Below are 25,466 nucleotides of genomic sequence, written 5' to 3'. Positions count from 1 at the left end.
TTGACACGTCATATTTACAGGTTTTTGGTTCATACTTTTTGGTATGATGCAGGTGTGAAGACTCAATACAAATTTAATTGAGGACATCTGTACGCACAACTCTTTCTTACCATGACACTGCTGCATGTGTTCAGAAAAATGTCTTTACTTTGTATCGCACCAATATTGCTGCCCTCGCAGCACCGAGTCACTTAGCTACATGAGTAGCCTAATAAGCAAGTAGGCTAAGCTAGTCTCTCAGCTATACCAACAGGTGTGCTGTGTGTGTTCTGGTGGATGATAAATGGAGCGATGCAATGGGCCAGCTTATCAAACTTCCCAGCAGACAGGCGAACGTACTCGTGGTGCTTTTTCCTTCATCAGCTCTTCCTTAGTTTAGTGCTCGCACATCCCAAGTTCTTCTTTTCTTCAGGCGTTTCAGGCTTCTTTGGTGGTTGTGTCCTACTTTCAGGCTCGACGTACCGCCCCCAGTTGGTGGGGCAGAGTATCACAGTTAATCCGTAGTGCGCAGGCGCTAACCTTAACAATTTAACGCGCATTCAGGACAGCAGAAATTGGAGTATGCTTCACGTCCACGGCAAAAATGACGCACGTCTTGGACACGCGCAAATGTGACGCAGGAGCATGCCAGAGCCTTAAGTAGGTGTGCTGTAAACAGCGCTGTCCATCAACTACATGATCAGCTGCATGATTAATGCTACTGTTTTAGCCAAATGTCAACAGCCCAATGTAATATAATACAATCTCAGCGATTACAACCAACGGTTTTCTGCCTTCATGTACTGTACTCCTTCTCTTTTGTGTTTATTTCTCTCATTAATATTTCTTTGGATGCTTGGGGTGGATTTGTTACTGTTTTTGTTTCATTGGCAAGATCTCACACATCTCCTTGTTGGCTCTTGCCAACTCAGGATCCATCACATATTCATTTTGTGCTCCCTCCCCTCCTGCACAAACTGCCTCTTCAAATTTGTGTGACTGTATGTGTTGGGGTGGGAGTATGCAAGTGGGTGGGAAGTGCACCTTTCCTTCTCTGCATGTTTAGAATTGACACGTGACTCACCACAAATTCTGGACATGACAGTTTTTCCTGAATACAAAAAATACACAAAATTAAAAGGGAAAGGAAAATACCATCTTCATTAGATAATGTAAAGTGGCAATATGTAAATAAAAATACATTCCTGTCTTTCATATGCTGTATAGCTTTTCACATCATAGCCTATGGATGCACCAAGGCAAGTGAGAGCTGTTTATCACCATAAAGGACAATATTAGGTAAGCTTTTAGGATGCTACTGATAGACATCCTGCTGATGTGCGCATCTCTGCTCTGCACAGGGCCAAACAGGCACAGCAACCAACTCCGAGACCAGATGAGGCACGGCATAAAGACGCACAGAACCAATTAAGCAACAACACCTGAGGACACGCTGACTTAATGAGAGCGCTGGTCTGCCAAGTGAGGAGAGGCTTTTTCATCTTTTTTCTCCTTATTTTTGTCTGCCATCTAAACCACGCTTTCCAGAACAATCTAAAGGAACCGTAATCAGTTTCTGCCATGTAGTCGTAGACTGTTTCACTTGACTAAATCTTGACACGGCTGAGTGAGCTACACAGAGAAGGCAAACACTTTAAGATTCAACTGTGATGTTGCAAATTCAATGACCAGTGCCACCCTTGGTGAATTGAAACACTCTGTGACCAGGAAAAATAGAAATAATTCTGTATGATAAATTAAATACAGTGAGTTGGGTTTTGCAGTTGTAACCCCTGGCATGACTGCAATTTATTGCTAAGCTTCAGGGAGCTTAGTGGATGTGCTAGCATTAAAAATGTATCGTGGAAAAGAAGAGTTAGCTGGGGTCAGAGGTCATTCATAGTCATACCAACCACTAGGAGTGATGCTGTAGACTAAGGCAGCAAGGTTAGCTCAGATTTTATGAGGATTTTTCCAGGCGTTCTCACCACATTTGACTTCCTAATTTGTGGGTCCGGCAAAGCTAATACATCAGATCTGGCAGATAAATAATCAAGGTGGATCCACTACCCTTTGTTCACCACCACACAAACTGCTTTCATGTAGGGAATACCCAGCAGGCTCGGAGGCGGGTGTGTATGAATGCTAATCTCATGTCAAAAGATAAGCGCAGGAACCACAGGAGATTTCTGAAACCTGAATCAACCTGAACACTCCTCTAACAGCACTAAGGGGTGTCAGTGATGGCACGGCAGCAAGTGTGTGTGTGTGTGTGTACTAAATGCCAAGTTTTCCCACTACGCCCTGGCCTCTGCTAGCCTCGTGAGACTATCCTGATCTCGCAAGCTTTCAAGGTTTCACTCGCAGATCAGTCTGGCAACTTTTCGTTAAAGAGAATTTGGAGCAGTTCACCAAACGAACGTCCAATCAGCGTTGGCTTTGAGGCGGGTTGAGGTGTGACGCAACGAACAACATGATGGCATCCACAGATGAGATGATCATAGCTATTATATCGCGCAAGTTTTATTCGAATTAGAAAGTATTCCTGGGTAAGCTGTGAAGCTATGAGTCTCAGCCATGCAGCTGGGAGGAATGAACGACACAGACATCCTCCACGGCCGATTCCAGTTCATAATGGAGGAATATACTTTCTTCAGAAGTGTTGGGCCTACCGTGAAAACTTGATGGGAATTGTCGTTGTTTAGGTTCATGTCACATACAAATGGTAAGTTAAAACATCTTAACCTTAGTTACGTTACCTAACTTAATTGTATGTTAAACGATGGCATTAGAAGAACACTTTGTTCATCTAATTGGTTGATTTGGCCCATCGATAACCACCAAAGGTGGTGATAGACAGATGGTTTATCCAATCAGCTAACCAGTATTTCCGTCCCTTCCCAAAAGTTCTTCAATGAAAAGTTCCTAGATGGATATGCGGAGCAAATCCATCTGGCGGAGTCAGGTTAGGCCTCTGCAGCTGACCCATAAAAGCGCACTGCACACCCATCTAAATTAACCTGGCACTGGAGGGTGAAGCCTTCTCTCCTTTTTCTTGGTGAAAGAAAAGATCGCCTGCTCACTTATATCTGCCGGCCTTTAGAAGAACAGAGGCAGATCAATTCCTCCATCACGGGCGCGCAGCCACCCTTTACCAAGGGATGAAGGCGCGGGTCGCTGGGTGTAAATGCCAGGTTGTACTGGCTAATACCTGTGAAATTAGCTCTCGATCCACCGCTCTGAAAACTTGGGGTATTTCTTTCCACACAAATAACATTTGAGCAAGACCTCATGGCTCTATGTAAATGCTCTCCCTGGTATGTTTAGTGCTGTGTCTAGTATGAACAAATATTATGAGATGACAGCTCTCCCACCTACTGCCTCTTTTCCAGTCATTTTAAAATACCCGGCTTTCTGCTTAGAATAAATTATTTCTAAATTCCATTTTCCAGTTGGTGCATTTACATAGGGAACATAGGGAATTGTACAATCCCAATTAACTTGGGCCAAATGCATATACTGTAAACATGCTGAACAGACCAGAAAAAGACACCATATGGTTGAAATAGCGCTTACAACCACCTTAACATTTCACAAACAGGAGAATATTTCCAGTTTTCCACGATCAATACAGACCAGAAGTCAGTGTGCACCAGAGCAGCTAATATCTTGGATTGTACTTTACTGGGTCGGCACACTGGTATCAGTATACACAATATGTAGGCTACAGTGCAATCCTGATATGGAGGAGCTTACTGTGGATAAGTGCCTTTGAAGTGTGGATGAAAGGCAGGTCTAGAATGGATGGAAAGATGGAGTGTTGCAGGCTTGAGTGGTGGCTCAACCCAAGGGAGGGGACCTGCAGCTGAAAAGCCAAATTATTTAAGGATGGGATTTGGAGAATATGATTAGACAACTAAATGACATCACATGGAAGTATGAAACATGGCCAGAAACTACATATTATAAGTGTTATAAATGGCTGATGATGGCCATGCATGGGGTCATCGACTGTATTTGCTCAAAAATATGGCATGAGGCACTTGTGAAAGGAGGATATATATCCTTTCAGGTGAAAAAACTACCGGTAGTTCAAGTTCACAACTGAGAAACTATTAGCAAAATCTTCCCCAAGTTTCCCAGATTTTTTTCCCACATGAGGAGGCATTCACAAGGACCTTTCCGCTGGGAAAAATGATTTCCCCAATATTCCAAGACCCCATGAATGCAACATGTGACCTACACGTGTGTAACACACGATAAAACACTATGCTCAATGACTTGACAAGACTACAGGAACAGTAGCCTGACGTTGTCATACTCAAATTCTAGTCAGAATATGAGTCTGATACTGCTCCATTGGGACGTAATTATGGGTCATGTTTCAACCGATACAGGGGGGGAATGCCTCTGCACTCAATTGGATAGACCTAACCAATCAGAGCAACAAAATAGCTTACCATGAGGTGTAGGAAAAAAACACACGAACCATCCTTCTTCTCCTATATCCCCTCCGTTTTTAAAAATAATTTTGTTGAACAGTGATATGCTACAAACATGTTAAACAGCTGGGAAAGGCTGTCACGAATCCCTCGAACAGGTGGTCAATCAGAGATTTCAAACAAACGAGGGAACATGTCACAATGCAACAGCGCTGTTTTCCCTTGATGAAAGTGAAACCACCAGTTTTCCCACATCTCAACTTTGGCCAAAGTTTTTAGAAATAATAATAATCGTTTTCAGTGATACAACCTCATTAAATAATATGAATTTTCCATATGGGGTCTTAAAAGCCATGTATCCTTCTAGCCACAGCGTTTTTGTTTCAAACATAAGCCTAATCTAAGCGTGCTCCGATGACGTGATAGACCAGGCGCTGTTGCTCACCTGTCCATCATCGTGAAGCCTGATTTGATTGGTCCGCCCGATTTAGGGCAAGCATACTTCCACCACAATGGAGCAATGCCAGACCGAACTTCCCGTGGGGCGGGACTAAGTTCAGAATGGCACCCAGGCTACAGGAACAAGTGCAGCCAGACCACTTCACATACTCATAAACATAAGATTTCATTATAACCACATAGCTAAAATACACAATAACCAATCATATATACACATACATCAGACCTAAGGGGAAATGTGGGTAGTTCAGCATTGACAACCAGCATGTCAGTTTACAAAACCCACAGCAGCACACTCCTCTTTTAAACCAATACGATTAGAGAGCATCCAACAGCAGAAGCCGGCACACATCCATGATGTCCACTCCATTTTCTGCTCAACAGTTCAATGCACACATCCTCCCCACTCTCTCCCCCTTTCACTCGGCTGCTTTGAAATCGGCTGCAGTGAAATGCCAAGATAGGGAGCGTGTCAGGCTCAATCCTTCACAGAGCGTAATTACTTGAAAGATAAGCAACGGGCCTCAATGAGGCTGGAGCCACTTAAATGAAAAAAAGAGGGGAGTGAAAGAGAAAAGAAATGATGCACACGCATAGTCCTGCATATGCTCATGAAGAGTCCTTTTCTGGGCACTCAACAGCATCGCAGGCAGGCTCGGCTTTTATGTCTAAGTAGACGATCCTAGTTAACATTTGCAAATCCTTCAGGGCAGTTCTGAGCTCGGTTCTGTATGGTTCTCTGAAAAACACAACCGAGAGCATGATGACAGAACATCCAATCCCTTGCCATACCGGTATTTTAAGCATATGCATTTAGTCCAACACACAAGACCAGAATGCATTAATGCCCTTGTTCCTATTGCATTAAGAGATACAAACTTTTTGTTCTACTCAGCGATTTGATTGAAGCACACTGACCATTAAAATGTAGAGACAGTATGGATCAGTTCACAATGCTAGTGTCCTTGAACACCATAATCATTTGCACTACAATGAAGACAGACTGTAGGTACATTTTGTAAGGTTTTTAATCTGCTGTCACTTAGTGTGGAACATTCATGGGGACATCTTGAATAATAGATGGGACATAGATTTTCTCTGCATTTAAATGTCATATGTCCTTGCAGGGAGTGCATTCAGTCCAGCGCTTTTCATTGACTGAAATTACTCTGGTGACCTAGGAACTAACCTAGCTCTCCCGAGAAGCAATGTGGGTTCGGATAACCTGAAATACACACATTTAAAGATGGGCAAAGTCTGATTTGCGTGCAGATTTCAGGCACAAAACCATGTCAAGGGGAATGCACTGTATCTGAGAGCAAATAAATTCCCATACGTCAAGATAATGGTAAATTAACGGCCTCGTTTTAGCACACTCACGGTAATTTGTGAGACGCAATTACTGGCCCCCTATTCACGAGGTATTACACGACTTTTGCATTACGGCCACATTTCACCAAGTTGTAAACTGACACAGCACAAGCTTTTCCATTATGACAACGGCCGTTAGCAATATTTATTACCTTTAGGACAGATTGGATCACAGCTTGATTAGCGGGGGGGCAGAGGGGTTGCTGATGTACGTAAGGCATAGGGAAGTGGCTACAGTGCCCTCAAGTGACTGCATGAAGTACTGCTGGGGAAATATCAAAGTGGGAAGGAGAAACATCACAGTCACACAGTTTAAAAATCACTGAGAGTGATATTTTACAGAGGCAACTGCGCAGGTAGGGCTATACACTCAGATAGTCTTCAATTACATAAACGCTCCAAGAATATTTCATGGACTCTTCTTGGCTCTGTAATGTGTGAGTAAAAATTTAACACGTTCTAGAATTGAATAAGAAATGTGCCAAGATCAGTGCCAGACAATTATTTTGCCCCTGTAGCTTACAAAGTGGGGTTAGATGGATTCTTTTGAGAATAAACGCTAAAACCAATTGGAGCACTTATTCAGTTGATTCTTTCAACACATAAATTAAAATCTAACTATAAAGAAAGCAAACCCAACACACAAATGCATTGTTCATAAAAACTTTATTGAGTATGAATTACAGGTGAGGTTGAAAACATATTTTGTTAATATGGCGCAACTGCTTAAGTGTTGACTACTGACAGCGATACAGAATTGGCAGGCAAGAGCACAAGATCTAATGTATTGCTGGCTGTGCTACTGATTTTAAAGCACTGCATGTTCAGTTCAATTAATACCTGCATTTATTACCAAAGGTAACTAGAGAGAAACATACTGCTACTAGGGATGTACAATATTATCGGTAGAGCATCGGTATTGGCAGATAACATCTTAAGAATTGTATTATCGGCATCGGCAGATAAATCGGCAAGACTACTATAATCCCTATTGGGGTTTCAGAGGAAGCATCATACAAATATGTTCAGATAGGCTACATTTGTATTTGAAAATGTCATATGTTAGTTTGGGTATTTCACATTTGCACCATGTTGCAACACTTGCTATTTTTATTTTTTTTATGAGTGACAGCTCTGGAAAAAATTAAGAGACCACTGCACATTTTTCTGATGTAATCCTATGGTTTCTGCGTGACATTCGAAGGAGTTGATGGTCAATTACGAGACCATTGGAAATTTGAATATGATCGTCAACTCATTAGAATGTCATTCAGTAACCGTAGGATGACATCAGAAAAATGTGCAGTGGTCTCTTATTTTTTCCAGAGCTGTGTATATCAGCCATCACAATGAGAGTAATGTGTTAATTCCAGTGGAGGAGAGACCCTTAATTTTGTTTCCCTCTGGCATATATCAGTATCAGCAATCGGCCAAAATGAGTTACAAAATATTGGCATATTGATTATTGATCGAAATCCAATATTGTGCATCCCAAACTGTTAACATCTGCCAAATATAAAAACCATTGAAATTTACTGTGACTGTGGTATATTATAAATGTTACGTACATCACTGTGGTGCAACTTCGGGTGTGTAATTCAATCAATATACTTTAACGGTCAAAAGTTTGGGGTCACTTGGGGAAATTTCCATTCAACTCCATTATAGACAGAATATCAGCTGAGATCAGTTGCATTGTTTTTTTTTTAATCAGGGCAGCAATTTTCAGATTACATTATGTGCTTACATAATTGCAAAATGGTTCTCAAATGTTTTCTCAGTTAGCATTTTAAAATGATATCAGATTAGTAAACAGAATGTGCCTTTGGAACACTGGATGAATGGTTGCTGATAATGGACAATGTAGATATTGCAATAAAGATCAGCCATTTCTTTCTACAACAGTCGAGAACCCTTCTGCAATTATGTTGATGTTGCCCTACATATGTCTCCTCTCACTTCCCTATCTTAGAAAAGCACTGGCCTAGATTGCTAATCTATGAATGAGATTGTATTAACTCAGTTGAGGATATGCAAAACTGGCGAATAAAGTTGTGAATCGTCTGTAATCCACAACCAGTTACAGCGAATAGCGGAAGGAATGTGCAAATCTGATAGGCAAATGTAAGAGCTTTAACACAAATTATCTGAAGCAGGAGAGGAGTAATGCTTCCACTCGTCGCTCAGAGAAATAGGGCAAATGAGGAAAGAATTATCTATTTTTTTGAGAAGACTATTGTTATTAATAAAACACTACAACAGGAAAGAAGTTAAAATACGAGAAGCCATTGGCATGTGACTAGAATACAGGATGAAAAGGGGAGAGAAGTAGGAAAAGGCTGTTCTTTGGCTGTCAATCAAAGAATTTGAGCCTGCCCCTTTTGTCAGTTTTTATCGAGCAACTGTACTTCTGCAGTTTGGCCAATCACTTCCCTAAGCTCTCTTCACAAGCATAGCACTCTGGCAGGTGCCTGACAGTCTGCATGCTGCAGCCAGAAAGCCGGCGAAAAGCTTAGCCACCACCAACCCCCCTCTCCGAAAAACTCTCCCTGTGCCCAAGCTCACACGTAGCAAGCGTTAACGCAGTATGCAGAGATTTGATCAATTTCAACATGCTCCTTGTACCACTGAAAAGAGGTACAATGGAGTTATTTCTCTCTCTTTTCCTCTTACCCCAAATCAAATCTGAGGCCGGCTCTATGCCTTCCTGGGATTTCCTGGTGGCGGACCAACATTCCTTATTCTTTTCATCTGGATCACAGAGGGTGTTAATGGAAAAGCAGGGTGGGGGAATTGGTTGGGGGGGAGGCAGGAACACAAGGGAGAGAACAGAACTTTTTTCTTTTTTTTCTTTCTTTCTTTTCTTTCTGCAAAGGACTTCCTTACCAAAGAACTGTCCTGATGTCCGTGTCTTCCGTGCGGCCCCACCAGGCGAGTCCACAGCGTGACGTAAGACTCTGCCGGGGGCCACCTCACGCACGAGTCCTAATAGATAAGTCAGGTGACAAAAGCAACGAGTTAAATCCCAAGAATGCCTTACTTACACTGTTTTATTTTCCCTGAATGGCATCTGAAATGAAGCACATTGCTTTATTTGCTGTTGTCTGTTCACTTGATTGTTTACAGATCAATGGCTCTGATTGGAGATTGAAAATGTGAGGTAGTTTGTTTGATTTTCCTCTGTATTTGTTGTTGTGTTGTTTATGAGGCCAGGATGGGAGAAGGACAAATTTGCTCACTTGTAACAAGAACAGGTGATCATATTCCGGCAGATATTAGTTGGATTTCATTTCAGAAAATGTTTTCACAAACAAATATTCACACAAAGTTGAGAAAATCCAATAGATGATTAGACAGATGCAAAAAATCACAAATTCTTTCAAATAAAAAAACTCTTTTTCTGGTGTGATGCATTGTACACAAATCCCTTAAGATATTACAGAGATAAGATAAAACAGAACATCTACTCCTTTCCAGTACAGTGTACCATGACATAATAATCATGTCACCAATTTAAGTGAAAATACATTTTTGCCCTTGTCCTGAGAAGAGTGACCTAAATATGTCATCTTATTCGAATTTTCTCAGACATAGAAATCACATTGCATATCACATTCTCACCAATCTGAACCAGATTAGACAGAGCAGTGTGTAGCTTTTTGAGGATTCTGTGGGGGGAAATGCAGGAACAACGCTGACATGAGTTTGCCAATCCTGCTTGTGAGTGTGCATTACAATCAGAGCCAATCAGAAATCAAGGGCTATTCTGCAAGATTGGTTCCAGTCAAGAGTACATCCAGTGTCTGATCTCAAAGACCTTCCATAATTTGAGTTTCGTTTTTTTACGAGGTCATCTCTCAAAGACCTCCTCTCAAGACTATCTGTGCAATTTTTATACAAATTGAGTATTTCAGTACTTCAGGCTATGCATACCCAGACCAGTGATTATACAAAAAATGTTCACTAACAATTTCTTAATAAATATAAGAAAAGTGCTACAAGACTGCAAAATGTTTTGAAGATTCTGACCTCTTAACAACACACATTTTGAGGATTCTGTACAGACAAAATTGAGGACAGTTCCTCTTTGTGAGTGCAGGTACCAATTGGAAGTAATAGTGGCCGAGTGCTAATCTGAGGGATTTTCCCCCCTGGGTCAAATAAACAGCCATTTTCCCCCCAACAAAGTTCTTCAATTATCTCTGAGAGTTTAACTTGGTATCTTAATATTATCGTAGAGCAGCCACGGCAGTCCCAATATCAACGTGTTGGATACTTCTGACTATTGTGGGTGACAAACTGTTACCACATTGCACTTTGACAGATCATAGTAAGGCCAATTTTGAAATCCATGTATTTATCAGTATTTATACTGCTGCAGGTGAAACATGTTTCAGTCCAGGACCAATTCAATCAACATAGGTGTAATCATAGGTGTGCTGGCCACTTGAACCTTTTGGGTACCCATGGTAAGATGGTGCGTTTGTGACACATTTTGGTAAGGGGTAGTCTCCCTGTTTTGCTCAGTAAAGATCACTCTTTTTCTTGGGAAGAAAAAAGCTTCCATATAATGTACCGTTCCTTCACAATTTGTAAGGGTCCACTGCTGATTTTAACATATCAATTAAAAGGCAACTCATAGATGGTGAGTTTGAAAGCGAATATGACCATTCTTTTCAGTGTGACTACAAGACAACAAGGTAGCAATCCTAGTTTCTTTATCAGGCTGCTAGAAAAACAACATAGTATATTAATAATTTATCTATGAAAATATTACTACTTGTCCAAACACTGATTCAACTGCATTATATTACCTGTGGCTGGTAAAACAAAACATTTCTTTCGAAGTCCCTGGCCAAACATCACACCACACCACTTTTGGTCAAGTCGGACGACATCTGCATTAAATTGCCAGCATAACTGCCTCAGTAGCCACTAAGTAGCTGTTCATTTAGCCGAGCTTTATTTTACTGAGCAAAACCATTGAGTTTGGACACAGTGAGAGTAGCTCCAGTTTAGCGGTGAAGAGGTAAACCAGGCTCACCCTTGATTTGGGAGAGGGAGAAGAACACAGCCGAGAACAGATGTGTTCCTCACGCACGCGCTGCTGCTCTCGCGTCTTCACCTGGGTGATTCGGAATAAAAGGAGAAACTTAAACAAAAGCAAAACAAAAAGAACCGTTAAGTTCCAAACAAGGGAGAAAATAGAGCTGAAACCAAAATGTACAGACAGGAATGAACAGAACTATGGGAAGTGGCTAGGAGTGAATAGGCTAGAGCTCTGGCAGTGGCATAGAGAGTGTGATTGGTTCGGATTGGCTTGAGATCACCCTGTTGCTTTTATTATGTCAACAGAAGGAAGCGCAAAAGAGAGCCTTGTCTTGCTAATTAAGTTTGACCCTTTGGTTACCAGAAGTTTGGGTGTCTGGAGATAAAGATCAAATTTAGTGGACAAAGACAAGATCTTAAATTGCTTTTAAAGCAAGTGTAAACTGGCACATTTGAGAGACTGCGGGTGTCACTGTGATAGGGGGCATTTCTCCCAACAAACAGAAAGAAAAAAAACTGTTCATCTGGCTGATTTCTAACATGAAAATAGTAAAAAGAGTAATGATTCGAAAGCAAAGGGTTATATCCTCTACTACTTAAAACTGTATCCATTCAAGCACACAATGTCTCCAATTGTCTCCTTTCTCATCCACAAATAACATGGTTATTTTCGTGTATGTGACCAAATGAAAATTGGCCTTGGCATCTCATCTCAAAAATGGCATTTTCATGACCTTGATAATAATAGATTACTCACGCTGTTGAGATAGTTCTTGGTGTCACAATTGGTCAAATCAAAATATGGCATAACAAAACTGAATTTTTGAAATAGTTGATAATTGAATGATGTATGATTGCGTTTTATTGAAATGTAACAAGAACAAGTTATAAATACAAGCACATCAAAGAACAAACTGCCTTGGCTAGTAAGCCAGACCCATTGTCTAAAAGGGCAAATTTGAGAGAGAAATGCTTGAAATTGCTTGAAACAGTTTTAGAAAAAACACATATAGCCTAGTTCTACAAATGCTAAACACACAACTTAAGCGCTGCCATCCCAGAATAAGAAGAAAACCTGGTTCTTCCTGTAGTCTGCGGATACTTTTTTTTTTCCGGTTTGCAACACAACTGTAAATAAAAGTCTCACTTAAAAGCCTTTATATACAAGCAGATTCCTATGATGACCTAGTAAAAATCTAAAATCAAAAAGTCCAAGGTAGTGAGGGAGGGGGACGGTGGACAGTCACTTTTGTGAAAGGGCTTCATGAATTGGATGCTCTTGATTTGTTTTGGGTTTTTCTCAATGAAAGTCCACCTTTTAAAAATGTCAGATGTTGGCTTAAAAAAAAACACAAACCAACAAAATATAAATCAAACGTCTTAAAAGGAAAGAAGCGTTTTCATGAATTTAAAACCAGAGATGTCCCACGTAACCACAAGCAAAAGCAAAAAGAAGGATTAAAACATATAAGGAAAGCTTGTGTATGTACACTTATCTCCATAGTCATGGTGCAACAAATACATATTTCAGAAAGTATGTTAAAGCCAATTTTGTAAAGAATGAGAATTTTCCTTAGTCCTATAATTTTATTATAAAGGATGAAGGGTTGAAAGCCAATCAATCGATGTTCCTAATCTCCTTTTAAAACTCCTTAGTTTTGCCAATCTGCTACTTCCATTGTTGCCCGTAAGAATCTTGGTAAAACTCCTGGTTGTCATTATTGTAACCATAGTTACCAGAATAGTCGCCACCTTGTTGCAGGGGTTGCTGAGCGATGGGTTGGGAGCCCCAGTTCTGGTGGGCGGTCTGCCGGCGTTTGGAGTCGGGCTGGTTGTAGCCGTCTGCCTTCCGCTTGCCACCCACGTTGCCCCCACGGTTCCCCCTGGTCCCTCGAGGTCCACGGCCCCTCTGCTGGGGCAGGGGACCCCCTCGGCCTCCGCGGCTCCCCCTTGACACACCCATGGGAGCCCCTCTCTGGCCATAGCCCCCTCGGCCTCGTGGAGGCGGGACCCCGCGGCCACGAGGTGGAGGTGGGGCCCCTCGGTTCACCCGGCCGCCCCTCCCCCTTACCACATAGCCGTCATCATAGCCGTAATAGGGGTCCTCATAGCCGCCTCGGTAGTCATGGTAATCATAACCATAGTAGTCATCATAGTAGTCGTCATAACCGTAGTAATCGGGTGGGTAGGCATAGTTGCCTCGGCCTCCACGTCCCCGTCCACGCATTGGAGGGGGCATGCGTGGTGGAGGGTAGTAGTAATAATCATCGTACCTGACAACAGAACATGCAGAACAGGCAATACATCAACTGCAAAACAATTTAGGCCTTACTAATCTGGTTCATACTGTGCACCTTGAATTGTTCAAATGTATCTCGGACAATCACTGCCATGGTAATTTCTTTGGGAATCGTGGTTCCAAAATGGCAATTTACAAAGTTAAAAATGCAATGTTTGCAAAGAATATGACACTCTGAAAGGAGCAATGGCTCATTGTATTAGTTACAGGATCTTTCTAAAGTGATAAGGTAACTGAGACTAAAGGCATTAGACTTTATTAAAATGTATTTGTGCGTCGGTGTCCTCAATAACCAAAAGGAATTGATCATGTGTTTTTCATTTATTAATTTATAATTTATTACTTAAGGCCAATACACCCAAAACAAGGTGTGGGTTTATTCTGTTTACCTGATAAGGAATATCCCCCAATTTATTAACTCACCCTGTCGGCCTGGTGGTCTGTCGCTGTGCCTGCCTCTCTTTCCTCTTCTTATCAGGAGGCTTGGCAAGAACAATTTCAATCTCCTCACCCTCCAGCTCTTTCCCATTCATCTCCTGCATGGCCTAAATATAACAAAACACAAGATAATCTGATAAATCATCACAGGGTAAACAACACTGATATCTGCACCATGTGAGAGTCAAGGTCATACCTACAGTATCGTATGAGATAAATCTAAATGTCACTGCTGAAATTAGCTACATGTCGGCCTTCTGTATACAATCTATTGTAGTCTTTGAGTGGATGACAACGACTCCTGTGGATTACTTTTGGGTTAAAAAGAAATAAAGTAGACATCTTGATGATGTGAGGAAGATGGAGAGAGGTAAAGTTCTTCACAATGAATGCCTGACAATTCTTTATTGAAAAGTGAGCATACGTCCCCACAACTTCATAGTTTGAGTTAATAGCAATTAATAGTGAACACCAGTTGCAAAATATCACAATACTCCACTGAATTGAATGTTTGTTGACTCCTATTATGCGAGTATATGGACATCATCATGTCTGATATAGACTTTAACCATTGCAAACCTTGACAGCAGCATCCCTGTCTTCAAAGTGAACAAAGGCATAATCCTTCAGCTTCTTCACCCGCTCCAGCTTCCCAAACTGGGAGAATGTGTTCTCAAGGAGCTCTTCTGTCACTGGCGTGGCGAGGTTCCTGACAAATAGCACCTTCACCTGACAAACACCAGAAGACAGCCCCTATAAACTACCTGCTGAAGCACAATTTCCATGCAACATTTCTGACAGAATTTCTGATCTAAATCTAATTCTGCTAACTATCTGAAACTATTTTGTCAACACATATTACCTTGAAATACATCTATCTGTGAAAACCCATTTAATACCATGTGCTAGATGTCCAGGTTTTAGCTCAAAAACTCACAACAATTTCTAACTATGCTTCTAGATTCTAAATAACCTTCCACTAGGACAAATTTCTCAAAGAAGGGTCATTCCACGTCAATTCAACCAGGGCCCACGCACTTAGGTCTCAAAAAATTCTGAAAAAATTACCAGGTGTACCTATGTTACCCAGGAGACACACTGTAAAATTACTCTTATGTAAGATCAATACTTTCCAAGATACAGCCAGTTTTACAGGGGGAGGGGGTGGCGATTTTGTTCGGGCTCTTTTTTTTGTCAAAGTTCACCTGGTAATTTTTTCAGAATTTTTTGAGACCTAAGTGCGTGGGCCCTGGTTGAACTGACGTGGAATGACCCAGAAGCAAAGTTAAGATTAACTTTATTAGCATTAGTTTCAAAGTTAAGAATGCTATTATTGTTGTTAGCAGTTAGTCTCAGCTGCAAATTAAGGCTATATGCCATAAACCTTAAACCGGCCTTAAACCGAGTCCTGTCTATAATTCTGAACTAATTCTGTCAAAGGCCATTTTAAATTAATCTGCACGATGGGTGACAATCGCTAGGATACAGCATTGTAACTACAAACTCAACTTGAATAGAATGAAAGGCATTAATACAGCATCATTGCACGGTCAATAACTTCATATACTTTTCATGACATACCTAGCAAATGTCTACAAAAATGTGCAGTCAAGTAAAATCATAGTAATCTGAAACAATAGTATCAGTAAGCAATATATTTACAAAACCTGGGGCCGCTTATGTTATTTGCCCAACATTGTGAAAGTCAAACTTCAAAGTCAAACCACGTGAAAAGCACAGGTAGACAGAATGTTTCATTATGTGGCAGTAAATGTTTTTGCAAATTATCTTCCAGGGGGACTGTTAAAGCAACACCAAAGAGTTTTTTGTACCATAAAATAATGTTTCCAAAATCGTTTCAGTGGTTCATCAACTCGTAACAGGGTGAACGGCAATTATGCATTCGCTTCGCGGCCCTCTATCGGCTATAACCGCACTATGTAAGTTTGCCAGGTCGGGTAGCGGATCTGTAGTTCAATGGAATGAGACATAAGAAACTACAAATTTGAATTGCATCTGATGTCGCAATACATCGTACTTTTATAAGTCATGCAAAATATTCTACCTTGTCTGTGGACATCGTTATTTGCAATGCCGGTGCTGGATAAACAAATAGCGTGCGTGCGACAGAGGGAAAGTTCTTTGGTGTTGATTTAAGTTGCTAGCAATAGTACACACAGATAGATAAATCCAGAGAGAACAAAAGAGAGAGAGATAGTGAGAGACAAAAATGGATGGATAGATAAGGGACTATACGATATTTAGCGGGGTGGAGGGCCGGTCGCCAGATGATCGGGTTAAAAATGTTCTGCCTGGCCCTCCCCCCTGGTCAAATTTTTTTTTCCAGGGGCCTCCCCCCGGCTCAAAAAAATTCTCCTAGGCCCTCCCCCCTACGTGAATGAAATAAAACTGGTCGAAAAATTACGTTTACAAGGTTAAAACTTAAACCGCGGTCATCCGCTTAATTTCGGGGCAGACCGCGCAACACTGCTAGACGCCATGTTTAAAAACCTGCAAGCTTACAAGGGGGGTTGTGGGAGATTCAGGTAGGGTTGCGACTTTTTGGACTCGCCCACTTTGTCAAAGAGACGTGAATCATGTTTTGGCCTACAAACCTTTTAAAATATCGAAAACGGATCATTGATCAGGGAAAAACATATCATGGATCAGGAAAAAATAATTTTCCTCGGCCCTCCCCCCAGGCCAGAAAAATTCTCCTGGGCTTCCCCTAAGGCTTAAACCCCCCCCCGACGACGACCGGACCTCCCCCCGTAAATATTGTACAGTCCCTAAGCAAAATACTACAATCATTTCACCAAGAAACTAAGAGACAGTTTCTCAAAAACCCCTGAATGAGAAAGCAATTCCAAAGTGTGCACGGGGGAACATACAGCTCATCAGTGATGCTTGGGGTGTATTTAGTTTGTAAATAGGTGAATCTAACCTTTGCCATGATATCTGGGTCAGGCTCCTCCACTGGATCGGCCCACTCTACAGTGACTGGGTTGCCCCAGACCTTCACTTTCCCACTCATAAGCCTGCGCCTGGCCTGAGCCGCAGATTTATGGTCCTCATACTCCAGGAAGCAGAAACCTCGGTTCTTTTTCTTGTCATCTGGCTGATGGTAAAGGATCACCTCAGTGAGGCCCTCTAGTGGACACAGGGGGAATCAAACACAAGGCAAAAGTTCAGGGAGTACGAAGAAGCCTCTACAGCAGGGGTTCTCAAACTTTTGTGGGCCGGGGACCCCTCATGGAGTGGAAAATTCTCCAAGGACCCCTAGCCATATGGTAGAACCCTACCATAATCGCAATACATAAAACTTAGGTTAATCATGTAGCTGTATAGCCTTTTTCTGTTATATGCTTATGTTATATGTATTTTAAAAACATAGAGTGCTAATACCACAATAGTCATGTTAGCAAACTTTGACAGTAAGTAGAAGGATTGTTGTTTCTTTGTCAAATGTAGGCCTATTGTGTTGAACACATAGTGTTTGCTTCACATAACTTTCATTTTGTTGGCGATTAATTAAAAATTTCATATTTTGTAGCAAACTTTGTCAGGGACCCCCTGACAATGTGCTGCGGACCCCTGGGGGTCCCTGGACCCCACTTTGAGAACCAATGCTCTACAGTGATGAAAGATGAAAAAAACAAAAAAAAAACTAATTCAACTGCTACAAAATAGATATAACAGTTATGGTTAAAACATAAATAAGATGACTGTGTGTATCTGTTTTGTCTACCTTTGCATGCACTATAAACACTCACATGATAAAGGGAGGCATGGGTATGACAGGATTTCAAGAATTATTGAAAAAATGTCTTCAAGATATAACAAAAATCTTTCGCTGACCTGTTACTTTGCTGAAATCTTCCAAAATGCTTTCTCTGGTCTTGTTCTTGGGGATTGACCCAACAAACAACCGATTGTTTGCGACAGAGATGCAAACACCAAGATATTTACCCGACCGGATTTCATAATTATCGCACTAGACAAAAAACAAAGAAGCTTTTTTAGTTCTTCACATGAAAGCCAAACGGTTGCTGTGAGATAAGCGATATGGCAAACAGATACAACCACAATCTGTAAAATGAGTAGTGAGTGAATAATGAGGCTTCACTTCACCCCATTTGTCATAGTTTAACTGATCTTACCAACTTTACCGCCTCCAGTGCAGCATCTTTATTGCAGAACGTGATGAAGGCATATCCTCGGTTCTGACCAGAGAGCGGGTCCATCATCAAGCGCAGATCCCAGATTGCGCCAGCTTTCTCAAAGAGTGGAACCAGCTCATCCTCATACAAATCCCGGGGAATCTTCCCAACAAATACCTGTGACAAGAGAACCATGCTTTTAAAGAAGTAATGAAATATTAATCCATGTGGACAATTCCAAATTCACCATATGACTAACAAGAAATACTGACACTGTTTTGGAATGTGTTTATTCGGTGTATCACTAACAAACTGCCAGTCACAACAGATGATTTGAGTTTTCTCATTTCATTAAAATTAACATTTCATACTGACTCAATTTATTCAATACCTGATCAGGGTAAAATAAAAGTAAAATAAAAATAATAAAAAACCTAAAACATTAGTCACACGAAATGTTTCTTATCAATACTCTCTGATTAGCAATTAACTTAACCTACATAAGAACTATTTCAGATAGATAGATAGATAGATAGATAGATACTTTATTGATCCCCAAGGGGAAATTCAGGTATTTCTTCTCCTGCACAGATCACAACATTCTACAGTTTCTGTAAGGTGCAACAAATGCACCAAAATCAGATTGCTACTTATCCAACCGACTTTGCGCTGACTAGACATGGAATATTCCCTTCAATTCCTGAACGAGACAGAGAACTCTTACCTCTGTGCCAACTGCAGGCTGGGACCCAGTGTACACCTCCTCTGGTGGTGGGCCTCCATACTTCCTTTGGCCTGTGGTAACATCCAACGTGTATCCTGTTCTCTCTAGGAGAGCCTTCAAGGAAAAAACAGCAAGTTTATTTATACACATGCACTTCAACTACTGAGTGAATATTAAACTGAGAGCACTTACAAAGTTCTCAGCATCATAGCCTAAACTTTATTTGTCCCGAAAGCCCCGACAGCCTCACCTTTATTTTGGCTTCATCAGGGCCTTTAGTAGATTCTTGGACTTTGCTGCCCTGCTTTTCTCGCTGTCTGTAGGTTTTCATCACACCACACAAAAAAGCACTCTTATTCTGCAACAGAGGATAATGATGCTCAAATCAACAGACTGCCTCAAGACCCCTAGAACACAAACTCTAGTACAGCACTAGATACTGGCCACACTGACCTGCACATGGGAAAGATCGCTCTCTTTAAACTGCTGGAGGACTGACAGGGCTCCCTCCTCATTGAACTCCCTCAGAGCATCAATGGCCCGTTCGTCCAGGTCAGCGTATGCCACCAGCCCTAGAACACATCCACAACCACCACCGGTCATCTATTAATAACAGCAGATGTAAACAGGGGCAGCATTTCATGGCTGAGTGTCTAGTGGCACTCCTCTGAGAGTTACTGGCATGCAATGTGGTGCTCAGTGGAGCAGTGTACATGCCAACTCCTTTCCGTGAGCCTACTACTCCTGCAGTCCAACTGATACCACTGCCTAGTTCCAAATCCATACTATTGCATACAAACCTGGCAAAGGCTTACCTGTTTGAAAGATATTGTCAAGACTTGCTGCTACTTTCTGGGGGAGTCCTGCGTCAATGAGTGTCTGGTAATTCTCTGTGTGTGCTACTGTGATGTCCATTGGTTCCTCATCCTCCTTGACCGGAGTCGAATTGCCGTTCACTTCGGCAGCCATGCTCCTGAAGCCCAATAATTGCAAAACTCACTATTCACATTTGAGGTCATGGCCTTTCAATCAAATCAGCACCTTATGTACCATCCACTGTTGTTTTTCAATATAAAACATACGGTAAAATGCTTCACTGTAGCTATTCTGGAATAATAACTATCACTATCAGAACTAGAAAAAAACATTAGTAGCATAGCTCCTGGTCGAGTACTTCCTCTCGATCCAGCTCAGTCGATATTGATCACCGATTTAGTTTCTTTGTATGTCCTGTCAGCCATGCAAAATTTACGGTGCCCCTAAGGGGACATGAGCAAAAAAAATCTAAAGTTTAGTTTCATGTGAGCACATGAAAAGGTTTTGTGCGAGCACCTGAAAGTTTCGTCTATAAAGACTTTGTAAGTCAACATTATATTAGCCTACTATATGATGCTGCATAATATAATGTTGACTTACAAAGTCTTTATAGACTAACAAAGCCCATTGGTTTCCCTTGCTCACACGAAAACGTTCAGGTGCTCACACAAAACCTTTTCATTTGCGCACATGAAAGTTTCGCGTGAGCACACGAAACTAAACTTTAGATTATTATTTTTTGCTCATGTCCCCTAAGGGGCTCCGTACTAACGACACTTGTGCATTACAAAAAATGTCTTGAATAATAAGATTGTGGGAAGTCAGGTGAACCAGAGAATGTCTGGCTCTGGGTGAACCCACTGGGAATAGTTACTCCGTAAAGCGCTTGTTGATCATGAAATTACCTATCCACACCATAGACTGTTATACAGTCTATGATCCACACAAACAGAGCATCCTCTGACGCCTCCTCTTCATAGATTGACTTGTATTTTGACATGCTACAACCACAACTCTCCTTTCTAACAAGCGTTCTTTGTTAATAAACTGGGGAGGTTAATCGGCTAGAATACTAGGTAATTGGTCAATTAAATGAAGCATTTCATCTTAAGACGTCTTACTATTGACGTTACAAATAATGCAAACATTTCCAATGACGTGAGGTTTCATTACGTTTATGGCGTATATAATTTATTTGAGCTTAATATTAGCGCGACTGTTACTTTCCCTACTTAAACACGCTGACAGGCATGCCTGAAAGTGACAACAGCTAACAAAATGCGCCTGCCCAGACAGTCCGCGAATGTCTCAAATGTTTCAAACTAGCAAACAGACCGTTCCGCCCCCTCCTCGGCTAATAAGCTAGCATTTTCTGTGCCACATCTTCCCTGAAACCATCCGTACAACAATGTACGAGTGGAACATGCCATGTAAGAGACAAAGACCAGAAAACCAAGATACAAGCTTTATTCGTCGTCCCATTAATTAAATGCGGCCTAAACTGAACGTTAGCTACATGTTCAAACCTTGAGCTAGGTCTAGGTCTAGATACCTACTAGCTGGGCAAAAACTGGAAACTCGCAAACACGATTACTTGCTTACCACACTTCTGAAGAACGGCCTGTTCAGTAAATACCACGCTTCCTTTCGTCAAATAGTATCACTTTGCAAAATATTTGACAAATGATTCCTGCAAGACTCCAGACGGCGCCGCTCGTACACGATTCTCGCGGTCAACGCGACCCCAGCGTCAGGGTACGCGCACGTTGTTGATACGGGGTTTCCTACTGTGATGCTCAGGGCCTCGGCGTATCATTGAGAACTTGCCTCATTTCTTTCCCCGTCCTTGTCGGCGTACACCATAGCTGGTAAAGGTAAGTATCCCAAGCAATGGTAGAGCTTGTGCGCATTTGTTCGATTGATTTTAGAAAGTTAGGATTACACAAAAAAAAAAAAAAAAAAAATTCTAGACAATTTGTGCAGGCACATCCCACTTAAGTCACATACAAGCAAGGACTCCAAACTTTGAAGCATTAAAATGTGAGCAAGTAGTCAATTTTCTTAGACCACATTGTAATTGCTGTGCACACTCTGCATCTTTTCATACACCTCATACTCTTAATATCAGAGAATGCGTTAAAGACCTCATGCGACAATCCAGTCTTGCCATTTTAGGATGCATAGGTATTCATCACAGTAAGCGCAAGCACATTTAATGGCAAAGAGCTTTTACAAGTGAAAGTGCATAAACTAAGTTTTTGACCCAATACACAACCACCTCACTTACAACAGTCTATATTTACAGTACTGACTAAAAACAAAAAAAATGTGTGGCTTGACAAAATACTAGTCAGCACAGTTATTTTAATAAACATTTATTGTTGTCCGTCGAACTCCCTCACACAAGGACACCATACTGTTTCAGAACATCTGTGTACTGAGCAATCCTGCTCTCGACGTTCTTCTCTGCCTGCTTGGTCAGCTTGACCAGAGTCTTCTTTTTAGCATAGTGAAGCTTGGCCTTGGCTTTCCTCTTCTCCTCCAGCGTGCTAGTGATGGCCTGGTACTTCCAGCCAACCTCATGCGCCAGGCGTCCAAGAAGAGCAAACTGCAATGAACCAAAACGAAACAGATTTGTAATGCCACCTATTTAATGTACAATAAAAGTTACATGCAATACCAACAAGACCATTAATCCTGTTAATTACAGCACAAAAGACAATTCCATCTTCCTTTATGAGCCAGCACATTACCAAGCATGCTACACGACTTACCTTACGTGTAGGCTTCAGGCGCACAATTTTCAGAGCGGCTGGGACCACCATACGCTGCCTCTGTTGACATAAATGAACTGTTAGTACCCCATGAATGCCTTCAATACAAAGGAATAATTTGTGTTTGTCTCAGATACTTGTAAGTTCTCATATGTTCTCAAACAAGGTAGGTTAGGGTTAGTAAGGAAGAACATCATTGACAGACCTCATGATCAATTCAACACATGAACAACATAGTAACTTGCCTTGTCATAAGGAGGGGGAATCCCGTCAAACACCTTTAGCCTGTCAAGAGCAGCCTGTCCCCTCTTGGTCTTGTGAGGAAGCATACCTGTCAATCAAGTGGACAGGTCAAATTAAGTGTGCATTAGGCAAGTGACCAACCATCACATCTATGAAAAGACCAACACTCCAGCCAAGCTCAGTAGTCAGATCCGTAAGGATGTCTCATCAGAACAGTCAGGTTCGGGATAAAGGTACATCATAGCATGGTGAAGGCCACGTGCTTTAATTAAGTAGAGCTGTAGGTTGGTTTCCTCATCCCCTCTCCCAGTAAGACGCACAGAACATCACCTCTGACAGTCCTCCAGAAGATCCTGCTTGGAGCTCTGAAGTGGTATGGTCCCCTAGAGGGGTTGGTGTTCATCCTCTTGCGCAGGAAGGCCAAGTACTTCACTGTTAAAACAAAAACACCATCAACATTTGCTGTACCTTTTTGGTCATGATATTTGGCAGACGCTTTTGTCCAAATTTACTTGCATTATATTAACACTAGATTAATTAAATAGTTTCAACTGAAAGTTGAAAAAGCCCACATTACACATAATGGTAACAAAAAAAAAACATAACGAAGTGCATGGGGAATAGAATAGTCTTAACACTTACTAAAAAAAAACTACACAGAACACTAGGCAACTCATTCCACTAACAAGAAACCAAGAAAGAACACTGCTGTCTCAGATGGTAGTGCATGTGAGTCTTATCATGGTAATCTCAAACAAGATGGGTAAAGGCATCACTGACAGCAGTATCCAAGAATAGAAGTTTTGCACTGTAGCATTTGCCCACTGAGGGCTAATATAGAACAAATAGTTATCCATAAATAGGATTAAGAACATTCTACTTACATTTGTTGCGGTAAAAGTTTCCGGAGATGTTGATTCCCTCGCATCTCACAATCACCACTTTGTGGCCTGTAAGCAAAATAAACACCTTGATGAACATGCTCAGTATGTGGTCCACATTTTGCCTAAGGAATACTACTGTCTCAGATGGTAGTGCATGTGAGTCTTATCATAGTTAACTCAAACAAGATGGGTAAAGGCATCACTGACAGCAGTATCCATGAATACAAGTTCTGCACTATGGCACATTTTCTATTGATTGCTTAAATAGATGTCAACTCTCAAGTCCAGGCAATGCTGTAATACATTAGGATAGTTGGTCATCAACTAAACCAAGAGCAACAAGCCATTGAACACATTAAGTGGCATGCGCGTTTCATTACTTTTAACACATTTGTACTCACCCATCAAGACCTGCTTCGCCACGATGGCAGCAAGTCGCCCAAGGAGATGGCCCCTGCCATCGATAAGCAGAACCTAAGGAAATAGACAAATAAGGGAAGACTCAATGGACGTTAACAGCCAACACACTTGTTAAACTAACGTTAATCATTGTGCTTGATGTCTCAGATGGGAGTGCATGTTGTACTCTCATGGTCGTTAAACTCGAATACTCAAGTGAGAAATTCATCATTGACAAAACAAGCAGAGGTCAACACTGGTAAATTCAGAATTTACTTCCTCGCTTTAACCGAGATAACTGCTAAAGTTGGGTCACTCGAGTTAGCGTCAACTTAGGCTACTGCTAACTGCGCAGGGCTATCCGCTGTACTCAAGGCCACACACACACACACACAATTATGCCACAGAATAATATTTACAGAATTAAGACTAACGGTAATTTACGCTTAACCTCGAATAGGGGAATGGGTCTTAATATTGGGTATTTAACGAGGACAAGGTCAGATTTACTCACGTACCATGCGTGGTTAACTACCCTAGGCGATAGCGTAACTTGGCAGCTAAGTAACGTTAGCGTTAGTAGGCTAGATAGACAAGCAAAGTGTAACGCTAATCTCTTATACTCCTACATCCAGCCTTATGAAGAATCATTAAAACGACAAAATGCATCCAAATCCAGAATACACAACCAACCCTCGTCGACATTAAAAGTTAGTAAGGCAGGTGATTGGTTCAGGAATAACGCCAACATTAGCTTCTGAACTGTATGTTCTCAGTAACATAAACGTGGGCTGGGGAGCATGTCATGATTTCAATAAAATGACCTACATTCCTTAAGTTATATTTTTGGAACACATTCATAAACCATAAAATATGGTGGGTAACAGATTTAGCTCTGCGGATAAATAGTCAAGATACATGTAATAATACATTTAAGCGTTTACATTTCACGAGTTCAACACACCTTATTGAACCGGTCCGCCATGATGTCGAAAAGAAAGACAGACGGGTTGGCCCAGTGAAAAAGGCAGGGGCGAGGGAGGAGTCTCAGCTGTACGGGAAGTGACGACTTTTTCCTCGTTGAAGAACTGTGCTGAGCTGATCTCTACTGCCACCACTGCCATCCAGTGACCATGATCACAACTGAGAGACCTAGCAAACTACTACTCAAAATCCAAATGATTAATTATTATGAATAATATCATCAGGTCTTTGTGGGGTAAACATTGCCACAATAACTTTCAAAGTACAAATGCAAATGATGATATTCTTGGTGTTTTTTTTTTTACACACTGTTAAACAGTTCGATTCTTTCTTTAATTGGATAGGAACATTGCAAAATTTAAGATAACATCCATACCCTCATATTACTTAAGGCTTGAACACATTGCCTGCATTGCGTCTGCAGAAAGAGGTCCGTTGCTTTTTG

General features: G+C 41.4%; 2 protein-coding genes and 5 non-coding genes across 9 annotated transcripts; all 7 read right to left on the bottom strand.

The window, feature by feature from the left end:
- Positions 1-8,070: 8,070 nt before the first annotated feature.
- LOC121693064 (heterogeneous nuclear ribonucleoprotein R) lies at positions 8,071-21,527 on the bottom strand. Of its 3 annotated transcripts, XM_042072228.1 has the most exons (13): positions 21,340-21,527; positions 19,737-19,894; positions 19,375-19,493; positions 19,172-19,279; positions 18,922-19,035; positions 18,198-18,374; positions 17,896-18,031; positions 16,982-17,187; positions 14,617-14,766; positions 14,023-14,144; positions 13,038-13,573; positions 11,296-11,376; positions 8,075-9,236 (listed from the first exon to the last, which is right to left on the bottom strand). In XM_042072228.1, exons 2-12 carry the CDS (start codon positions 19,888-19,890, stop codon positions 11,345-11,347), a joined length of 1,854 nt encoding a protein of 617 aa, XP_041928162.1. In that variant the 5' UTR covers positions 19,891-19,894; positions 21,340-21,527; the 3' UTR covers positions 8,075-9,236; positions 11,296-11,344. The 3 variants fall into 3 exon arrangements, with proteins under 3 accessions (XP_041928161.1, XP_041928162.1, XP_041928159.1); XM_042072227.1 differs by having other exon boundaries at positions 8,071-11,376; XM_042072225.1 differs by lacking the exons at positions 8,075-9,236; positions 11,296-11,376 and having other exon boundaries at positions 12,133-13,573; positions 21,340-21,524.
- Positions 21,528-22,096: 569 nt separating this feature from the next.
- rpl13a (ribosomal protein L13a) lies at positions 22,097-25,090 on the bottom strand. The gene is made up of 7 exons (XM_042072242.1): positions 25,002-25,090; positions 24,040-24,112; positions 23,639-23,704; positions 23,085-23,186; positions 22,757-22,842; positions 22,512-22,571; positions 22,097-22,345 (listed from the first exon to the last, which is right to left on the bottom strand). Exons 1-7 carry the CDS (start codon positions 25,020-25,022, stop codon positions 22,136-22,138), a joined length of 618 nt encoding a protein of 205 aa, XP_041928176.1. The 5' UTR covers positions 25,023-25,090; the 3' UTR covers positions 22,097-22,135.
- Positions 22,634-22,716, bottom strand: LOC121693807. The gene has a single exon (XR_006025584.1). It is a non-coding gene; the product is annotated as a small nucleolar RNA SNORD34 (small nucleolar RNA).
- LOC121693808 lies at positions 22,930-23,001 on the bottom strand. The gene has a single exon (XR_006025585.1). It is a non-coding gene; the product is annotated as a small nucleolar RNA SNORD50 (small nucleolar RNA).
- Positions 23,462-23,537, bottom strand: LOC121693805. The gene has a single exon (XR_006025582.1). It is a non-coding gene; the product is annotated as a small nucleolar RNA Z195/SNORD33/SNORD32 family (small nucleolar RNA).
- On the bottom strand, positions 23,773-23,848 carry LOC121693806. The gene has a single exon (XR_006025583.1). It is a non-coding gene; the product is annotated as a small nucleolar RNA Z195/SNORD33/SNORD32 family (small nucleolar RNA).
- LOC121693804 lies at positions 24,196-24,276 on the bottom strand. Its single transcript, XR_006025581.1, has one exon. It is a non-coding gene; the product is annotated as a small nucleolar RNA Z195/SNORD33/SNORD32 family (small nucleolar RNA).
- Positions 25,091-25,466: the final 376 nt, after the last annotated feature.

Source organism: Alosa sapidissima, chromosome 19 (genome assembly GCF_018492685.1).
Source record: "Alosa sapidissima isolate fAloSap1 chromosome 19, fAloSap1.pri, whole genome shotgun sequence".
In the NCBI taxonomy this organism is placed as follows: Eukaryota; Metazoa; Chordata; class Actinopteri; order Clupeiformes; family Clupeidae; genus Alosa; species Alosa sapidissima.
Note: the sequence above shows the minus strand (reverse complement) of the source record. Positions and strands in the feature narration are given on the sequence as shown.